This window comes from Salvelinus namaycush, chromosome 17, assembly GCF_016432855.1.
Source record: "Salvelinus namaycush isolate Seneca chromosome 17, SaNama_1.0, whole genome shotgun sequence".
NCBI classification, from domain to species: domain Eukaryota; kingdom Metazoa; phylum Chordata; class Actinopteri; order Salmoniformes; family Salmonidae; genus Salvelinus; species Salvelinus namaycush.
This window is the reverse complement of record NC_052323.1, coordinates 36,295,830-36,305,773: the sequence shown is the minus strand read 5'-3', so window position 1 is coordinate 36,305,773 and position 9,944 is coordinate 36,295,830. Positions and strand designations below refer to the sequence as shown.

Sequence of the window (9,944 nt, the reverse complement as noted above, 5' to 3'; positions counted from 1 at the left end):
GGGGGGATGTAGTGAGAATAATGAAATTGTGGTCATTTGGGAATACTAGTTTTGAGGTAAATTGATATAATAGAGTTTATAACTCTTGACCATAATTGTAGTTTTAACCACAGAGGAGTCAGGATTCTGTTTTTAAACATTGGCTATGACGGTTTTGAATGGGCTGTTATTGAATTGGTTTGAACAGGAGATATTTTAAGCCTATAGGGCATGGAAATAAAAGTGATAGAGAGCTTATTAGTAATAGAAAGGAATTTATATGGTTAGCATTTGTTTTGGCCATAAGAAGATAGAGATAGGTTTATTAAGGTTATGTAAGGACTTTAGAGATTGACACTATAAGACATGTTGTTATTTTAAATCCATTTGGGATAGATAAAGTCAAAACAGTGAGACACTTAGTTAATATTGCAAAAGAACACATAGTTGTTATTGACTATTATTAGAAAAAGGCAGACAGATGGGTCTAACCAACACTGTTGAGACCTTGAAGGTTTGAGAGTAGAGTGGGGAGGGTGGACCAGGAAATGAGCAAGGTAGGCTGTGAAATAAGATAGGACAGAAGGGGGTTAACACATATAAGCAGCACAGATACATTTTAAAGTAGATAAGTCACTTGACAGAGAATTGGAAAAGAATAGATATGAATGTACGCCCAAGGGAGAATTGGATTTCTATATTATAATGTACTAAGTCATGAGTAGGTAAGGTTGATACCTGGCCAGAGCCAGGTATCAAACGGGGGAGGGGTACATTGTGGTCTAGGATAGGATGGGGCCTATTGGATAATAAACTAATTTAAAATTAAAAATTCTAGCTAAAAAATAGGCATAGAAGTTAAATATATAATCAGATAGAACAAATGACAAACTGTTTATTAACCAAACCTGTATGTCCAAGATTTTATGCATTGCAGGTGAATTAAAGGAGAAGGTGATTCACTAGATCTGGGGGCATATCGCACTTGGAGGGTGAGACACACTGACACTGTCGAATGATCACAGAGTTAAGGAGAAGAACCGTTGCTAATAGAGTTCGGGGATCAACTCCTTAATGAAGAATTCCCTGCCCCCGACCTTTCCTCACTGTGTTTGTTCATAGAAGTGAAAGTGTTGCTTGGTCTCTGGCTGATGATGTGTTCTCTGGGAGAGGATGGGGCTTTACAGGACTGCTTGTGGTCCTGAGTTGTCTGTTTAGGATACGATGGGGATGTTACCATCACAGTACTGCCAGAACCACCACCAGTTCCAACAGACCAGGTTCAGCCGGCCTCCTCCACCACTTCAAGACCAAGTCCCACGCCATAACCTAAACTCTACAATCTGGTATAGGTAATAAATGTAAAAGACATCTCAGATAGTGACCAATTGGGGACTGATTCTGGTTATGAGGGAAGGGAGAATATGTGGTTGGCCTATAAAACACTTAATAGAAAGGACTGTGTCGTATGTGGACATGCCAGACCTATTCTGGCTGCTCACCCATTTGCCCTAAGTAAGGGGGAAGGTTGGATGTGCATATTGGAAAGTTTAAGCCAAATTCAACCCTGTGTAAAACTCTGAGTCTTGTGTTCCCAGAAGTCCGTCCCCAGAAGACACCATGGGGGGTTAAGGCATATGAGGGATATTACAGCTGTAACACTGGTACAGGTAGAGGTATAGACTATGGGAGGTTCCCTACTGCTGCCTGCATCACAAATGTCACTATTAACTAGAGGTGTTGCTGATGTATGGTGGATGTGTGGACCTGCCAGGCGGTTGACCCCATTTGGAAAGGAGATTGTCAGGGAACATGTGTTTTGGCCAGTCTGATAAACACCATTGCCTATTATTGAGGTTACAGCTAACCAACTTTTGGGAGCTGCACATGACAGAGGCTTGGGACCAACCCAGGAGACGGCAGAAACGTGACGCTCCTTGGTCCGAGGGAACAGATAACATTCACACCAACCTGTTGGGGGTCCCAATAGGGGTCCCCCACGAATTCCAGACATTAAACAGGAATGATGGCCTGTGGCATCTGATGCCCATCATTGGCCCAGCTATTGTTGATGCTAAGCATAATGCCTGGATCAATTATATCTACTATAATTAATAATGATTTGTTAAATACACCCACACAGCACTTACGGGAATGGCTGAACAATTGGATGCTACCTCTCAAACCAGTAGACAAAATAGACTAGCACTGGACATGATTCTGGCCATCCAGGGAGGCGTATGTAAAATGTTTGGAGAACAGTGTTGCACGTTTGTCCCTAACAATACTAGGTCGGATGGGAGCATTTCAAAAGCTCTGAGTGGGTTGGCAAGGTTATCAGTGGAGATGAAGGGTCTTGCAGGTGTGGAGGAGAGTGGACTGTTCCCCTGGCTGGGTGGTTGGTTTGGTAAGTACACTGCAATGATGATTACTGAATTTCTGACACTAGTTGTTGTTTTTCATTTCTGTGCTGCCTGTATCATACCTTGTTTGAAGAAGTCTGTTACAGATGTGGCAAGGGCCTCTGGTATGATGCCGCTGCTTGATGCTCCAGTAGGAGAGGCTGATACGGAATCAAGCTTTCGCAGGAGAGTGTGCCTGAAAGAGGAGGACCCTTGGTTTGCTGTAGTTGATGTTGTCGAATGAATAAAAAGTGATGTTTGTCCTCCCTGTTGTGAAGGTTTGAAGTTCCCGGGTGGCGACGAGCCCACCTGATACAGGTTGTATAGAGGGATGGACCTGAGGGTTTAACCTTTCAGTAGTTCTTGGAGTGGTCTCCTTTTGGTCCTTGCTCATCCTTATTGGTGACTGAGGAGGCTGGAAAGGCCACCCACCAGAGCTGTGTGGTATGTATGGGAGCCCGTCCACTCCTACGCATTGTACCGGCTACCCTACCTGACGTATGTCTTCTTCCTGTTATGAAACATGACAACCCAACTGCCAACTGCTCCGTATGGGACAAGTTTTACCCTATTGTTAAAAGTACTAGAAAGGGCCCCGATGTTTTCTTCTCGGGTTGCCAGGGCTAATTTCACTTGTATAAATATGTCCCTTGGCCCTCCAATGCTGGGAGCATTACCTTATGAATGGTGCAATAACACCCATAATCCTAATGCCCCTTTCCAACCTGTGTCTAGAGCTGATGTCTGGTGGTGGTGTGGAGGAAATCATCTATATGACCGCCTGCCAGGGAATGCCACTGGTCTTTGTGCTCTTGTCTCTCTGCTTCTTCCTGTTTCAGTGTATCCTATGGAAGTAAAGGACCTGATGGCCCGTGTAGAGAGGGACGGGGATTTATCCCGGTCCAAAAGATCAACAGGAGTGGATCCTGGAGACCCCACCTATATTGACGCCATAGGAGTCCCTAGGGGGGTGCCAGATAAGTATAAACTCGTAGACCAGGTTGCAGCGGGTTTTGAATCATCATTTTGCTGGTGGTGTACAGTTAATAAAAATGTGGACCGAATCAATTACATTAATTTTAATGTCCAGAAACTGGACAATTGGACTCAACAAGGCTTCGAGGCGGTCCATGGCCAATTGGAAGCTACTTCCCTGATGGCATTCCAAAATAGAATCGCGGTGGATATGTTGTTGGCTGAACGCGGAGGTGTTTGTGCCATGTTCGGAGAGCAATGTTGTACTTTCATTCCCAATAACACAGCAACTGATGGTAGTCTTACTGTTGCCTTAGAAGGTCTTCGTACACTTAATGAGAAGATGAAGCACCACTCCGGGGTTGACACCTCTATGTGGGACTCTTGGATGGATGCGTTTGGGAAATATAAGATGCTTGTTTCCTCCATACTGGTATCTATATCTGTCTTCACTGCGATACTGGTGCTTTGTGGATGCTGCTGCATTCCATGTATTCGAACGCTGACCACTAGGATCATAACTACTGCTATTGATCCCAACCAGGCAGAGAAGGGACAGATGTTTCCTATGCTTGCCCTGGAGGATGCTGAGCCAGGCTATTGGACTGATGACTAATTAAACGCCATTCATAGTTTATGAATGTCATAGTCTCTTTGGAGACGTGAAGAGGGGGAATTAAAACTTTCTCTCTGAGAAAGTTTCCCTGGTTGTTTACTTTTGCTTTTCTTACTGTTACCTAGTTTATGTCACGTCTCTTTGGAGACGTGAAGAGAGGGAATTAAAACTTTCTCTCTGAGAAAGTTTCCCTGGTTGTTTACTTTTGCTTTTCTTACTCTTACCTAGTTTATGTCACGTCTCTTAGGAGACGTGAAGAGAGGGCATATGAAACTTTCTCTTCAAGAAAGTTTCTGCATATACTACTCCTGCTTGATCCCATGTTTATGTCACGTCTCTTAGGAGACGTGAAGAGAGGGAATCAAAACTTTTTCTTCTGGAAAAAGTTTCCCTTCTTGTGCCTGGATTCGCTTAAAGTTTATGTCACGTCTCTTGTGAGACGTGAAGAGAGGGAATCAAAACTTTATCTTCTGATAAAGTTTACTCTAATTTTGCCATTTATAGCTTTTGTCCTAGCTTTTGTCACGTCTCTTATGAGACGTGAAGAGGGGGATTTGTAATAAATACCATTTAAAATAACACAAGCATATTGCTATTACATTGTTATAACTAACTTCTTTCTAAGCAGGGTTTCTCACACACTTATAAACAGATACAGAGACCCACACACACACACCCAAGGACAGAGGGCTGACGTAAACCTTTCATAAACACTGATAAGGAAAGGCCTTGATCAAAAGAGTGCTTGGGTCCGCATTTCACGAAATAATGAGACACACACATACCCAAGGACAGAGGGCTGAAGCAAACCTTTCATAAACACTGATAAGACAGGAACATCTACGCACACACAAAATCTCCTCTTCAGTCTGAACATTTTACAGAGACACACAGAAATGTCAAAATAGGAACATCTACGCACACACCTAATCTCCTGTTTTAGCTGAACATTTCTGAAGACAAAGAAATCTACTCAGAGCCAATGAGACAGTGATACTAGCCTGAAGGGGACCTCGCCCAACTCATCAGGACCAACCAGAGGACAAGAACTTCCAGACTCAACCTACTTTCTATCTTTGTATAAAATGTCTATGCACTCTGTTATCTGGGCTTCTTTCGGATAGTTCCATTTGAGCTTGATGAAAGGGTCCGTGCACGCTATTTCAGATATCTTTACCTCTGAATAAATTGCTTTTATTTAAACCTCATCCACCCTGTCCAGAGTCTCTACTTCGTCTCAGTTCTCCAGTAAACTTGTGATATCAACAGTTAGTAGGTGTAGTACTCCTGATTCCAAGGGGTTAGTAGGTGTAGTACGCCTGATTCCAAGGGGTTAGTAGGTGTAGTACGCCCGAAGACAAGGGGTTAGTAGGTGTAGTACGCCCGAAGACAAGGGGTTAGTAGGTGTAGTACGCCTGATTCCAAGGGGTTAGTAGGTGTAGTACGCCCGATTCCAAGGGGTTAGTAGGTGTAGTACGCCCAAAGACAAGGGGTTAGTAGGTGTAGTACGCCCGAAGACAAGGGGTTAGTAGGTGTAGTACGCCTGATTCCAAGGGGTTAGTAGGTGTAGTACGCCCGATTCCAAGGGGTTAGTAGGTGTAGTAAACCTGATTCCAAGGGGTTAGTAGGTGTAGTACGCCTGATTCCAAGGGGTTAGTAGGTGTAGTACGCCTGATTCCAAGGGGTTAGCAGGTGTAGTACGCCTGATTCCAAGGGGTTAGTAGGTGTAGTACGCCTGATTCCAAGGGGTTAGTAGGTGTAGTACGCCTGATTCCAAGGGGTTAGTAGGTGTAGTACGCCTGATTCCAAGGGGTTAGTAGGTGTAGTACGCCTGGTTCCAAGGGGTTAGTAGGTGTAGTATGCCTGATTCCAAGGGGTTAGTAGGTGTAGTATGCCTGATTCCAAGGGGTTAGTAGGTGTAGTACGCCCGAAGACAAGAACCAACATTCTAGAAAGACCAATATCTCCCAGATCTGTCCGCTGCAAGAAGGTACCGTCCAAGAGGAAGGCTCCTTCAAGTTAAGCTTTCATACCAAGTCATATTGGGGCCGGCGTGGTGCTGTTGATTGGCAGCGATGCTCCACAGGCCATAGACCCTGCTGATGACGACAGTGTTGGAGATGGACCCCCACACCGCCGGGACCCAATTGGTGTGGGTCTCTGGCGGTCTCTTAGGAGAAGGTTTTGACAACCCGGGACAGATTGACTGCCCTGCTGTTACTGCCCACCTCATCTACATATGAGAACACGCAGGAATGACACACTGGGTGGTACAGGATGCTGCCTTGTACGAACCCGTCAACCTACTACAGAGCTGACCTTGTTATTGGCTGAGCTGGGGCTAAACACCTACAGAACTGACCTTGTTATTGGCTGAGCTGGGGCTAAACACCTACAGAACTGACCTTGTTATTGGCTGAGCTGGGGCTAAACACCTACAGAACTGACCTTGTTATTGGCTGAGCTGAGGCTAAGCTACTACAGAGCTGACCTTGTTATAGGCTGAGCTGGGGCTAAACACCTACAGAGCTGACCTTGTTATAGGCTGAGCTGAGGCTAAACACCTACAGAGCTGACCTTGTTATAGGCTGAGCTGGGGATAAACACCTACAGAGCTGACCTTGTTATAGGCTGAGCTGGGGATAAACACCTACAGAGCTGACCTTGTTATTGGCTGAGCTGGGGCTAAACACCTACAGAACTGACCTTGTTATTGGCTGAGCTGGGGCTAAACACCTACAGAGCTGACCTTGTTATAGGCTGAGCTGGTGCTAAGCTACTACAGAGCTGACCTTGTTATTGGCTGAGCTGGGGCTAAACACCTACAGAGCTGACCTTGTTATAGGCTGAGCTGGGGCTAAGCTACTACAGAGCTGACCTTGTTATAGGCTGAGCTGAGGCTAAGCTACTACACTGGGGAATTCCCCAGGGCAACTGTCTAGGCCACTTACTTTTTCAATCTTTACTAATGACATGCAACTAGCTAATGTGTCAATGTTAGCGGATGACTCAACAATATATGTTGAATGTATTACATTCTATTCCAATACTATTCTATACTAACAAAATAGAAAAGGTTTGTACATAATAGCCTAATAGGCAAGAAGAAAACATTTACTTCAGATCAGTGTTGCCAACTTAGCGACTTTGTTGCTATATTTAGTGAGTATTCAGACCACTCTAGCGACACATTTTCAAAAAAATCGACGAGCGACAAATCTAGCGACTTTTTCTGGTGTTATTGGAGACTTTTGGAGACTCTGACGTGTAAGCACGTATCGTTCTTACTCTTCTCAACGAGCAGCGGGTGCTGCCGTGGGCCCCACCCCAGTCCCAAAGCACTCACAGGCGGCCCAGTCCTCGCGCAGCAGTCCCTCCCAGCTGCAGTCAGAGCAGGAGATGTTCACCCCTCCGCGTCCAGACTGCAAATGAATCCGCCGCTGGCCGATCCCACCCTGGCTTACATTCAGGGCGGGATGTAAATGTATAATGTTCTTTGTTTAAAATAAATCCCTGCATTTGACTCACACAGCCTCAGTCACTTACTCACCTTGTCCACTGTGTGTGTGCCTCTGTGACATAAGCTAAACATCTAGCTGGCTAGCACATCATGTCTCAGTCTAAACTGTACACTCAAAAATACAGAAAGGAGTGGGAACCAAACCCTGAATTCAAAGGCTGGTTGAAGCCGTTTATTGGAGATGATACACGGGCATACTGCCTGTATTGTAAGGCTGATTTCTACGCCAAACTTAGTGATGTAAAAAAACACATGACAACTCAAAAACATACTCAAAAGGCAAAGCCTTATAACAGTTCCACCCAAAACAAGCTGCCATTTATGGTTAATACAAAAATTAACTCTGCAAAAAAGGCTGAGGCCACCATGGCATTAGCTATCGCTGAACACTGTTCTGTGAGGATATGTGTTTTATGCACTATAGCCCGCCACCACATCATTTGTGATTGAATATTGTATGCTGTATCTGCTTTGTGCATGTGTGCCTGTGTGTGTGCTGGAAGTAACATTTTGCCCCAGATAAGTGTGCTGAGAAGCTGTGGTTAACCTTGAGCGGGAACAGTATGCTTTCTATGCAGGTGTAAATAGCTCAAACAGTGTTACAGAACTGTCTGACCTCAGTCTCTAGGGTGTGGGAGCGTAATCTACACAGCAACAGTGTTACAGAACTGTCTGACCTCAGTCTCTAGGGTGTGGGAGAGTAATCTACACAGCAACAGTGTTACAGAACTGTCTGACCTCAGTCTCTAGGGTGAGGGAGAGTAATCTACACAGCAACAGCGCCGGACATCTGGAGCGCTGTGGGGCTGGGACCAGCCTGGGCGCCACCGATAGGCTAGTGAGTATAAACCACGCTAAGCCTCTACTGTGATAGGCCAACAGAAATAGTTCCAACCCGTCCATCACAGTATAATAACTGTTGTTTGTACACATTCCAGCAGTTCTCTGCTTTACCCTGCGTGGTGATACAGTGAACCCTGTATATACGAAAATTGCATTTACCATTTATCGCTTGAGTTTAATAAAAATACTTAAAGTATATTCGGTGACTCTGAATCACATTTTATCCTGATACCAGATTCGATTGACGCAACCCCTTTACAGTTCCATGCTGGCATGTGATCACATTGGAGAAGCATGTAGAGCTGCTTTCTCAGACTCCACTGCTGCTACCCACTTCAAAATGCACAGGACAAAGTGCACAGAAATGATTAATGGTGTTCTAGCACCATACTTTCTGAAAAAGTTGGTCGCAGGTGTGGGTGACCAGCGTTTCAGCCTCCTCCTCGATGAGTCCACGGATGTAAGTGTTTCTAAGTACCTGGGGGTCGTGATAAGGTACTTTAGTGACACCAAGCAGACAATTGTATCAACATTTCTGGGGCTTGTTGAGTTGGAGGGAGGAGATGCCAAATCTATAGCCCGTGCTGTTGTGGTTTTCCTCGAGAAGTGTTGTCTTAAAAAAGAGAAACTCCTGGGGATAGGGACTGACAATGCCTCTGTTATGACGGGGATTAACAATGGGGTCCATAAAGTGCTGAAGGAGTACGGCCTCAAATATCTGGTTCTTATTCGTTGTGTGTGCCACTCTCTGCAGCTCGCTGTAAGTCATGCTTCCAATGATACCATCCCCCGTAGTGTGGAGTACTTGGTACGAGAGACTTATAACTGGTTTTCAGTGTCTCCAAAGGGCAGGGAGGCCTACAAGGCCATATATGAGACCATCAACTGTGGGGAGAAACCTTTACAGATAACCAAGGTGTGTGCCACACGTTGGCTCTCCATTGAACCCGTGGTTTCACGCATTTTGGACCAGTGGGAGGAGCTTAGGCTGCATTTCACAGTCACCAAGTCCAGTGAACACTGCTACATGGCTTAGGGTTTTATACTCCATGTACAGTGATCCTCAAAACATATTGTATCTGACTTTTTTGAAGTCAGTGCTGGGTGAGGTACAGTTGGCCATCAAGGCTTTTGAGGGAGAGCAAGTAGATCCTCTTAAGCTACTTGACAGCTTGGTTAGCCTGATCAAGTCTGTGAGCAGCCGGGTGCTGAATCCACTGGCAAATGTTGATGTACTCAAAGGGCCAATAGATGGATACATCAGTCCCAAACCGTTACCTTTGTGAGTCAAAGGCAGCTGAGCTCCACCTTGCGCCTGAGGATGAAAACAATGTCCGAAAGCGGTGTGTAGCCTTCCCCATCTCCCTCACTAATGAGTTGAGGGTGAGACTGCCGGACAACATCGAAGCATTTGCAGTACATGTCAGTTTTCAATGTGGAGGAAACTCTAAAGCACAATAAGAGCCATGGAGAAATAGAAAAATTAGCCAAGCTCTGTGGCTACTCTTTGTCCAGCAATGGCGTGCCATCCATCTTAGTAAATGGAATGAGACAAAAAAAACACACTTGGCTTCTGGAGTAGCTTGGCACACTTGGCTTCAGGGATGCA

The 9,944-nt window shown here is 45.2% G+C and overlaps 1 protein-coding gene across 1 annotated transcript; it reads left to right on the top strand.

Moving 5' to 3' along the window:
- The first annotated feature begins 2,677 nt into the window (after nucleotides 1-2,677).
- On the top strand, nucleotides 2,678-4,120 carry LOC120062098 (syncytin-A-like). The gene is made up of 2 exons (XM_039011909.1): nucleotides 2,678-3,989; nucleotides 4,098-4,120. The coding sequence occupies exon 1, from the start codon at nucleotides 2,905-2,907 to the stop codon at nucleotides 3,970-3,972; it is 1,068 nt and encodes a 355-aa protein (XP_038867837.1). The 5' UTR covers nucleotides 2,678-2,904; the 3' UTR covers nucleotides 3,973-3,989; nucleotides 4,098-4,120.
- The last annotated feature ends 5,824 nt before the right edge of the window (nucleotides 4,121-9,944 follow it).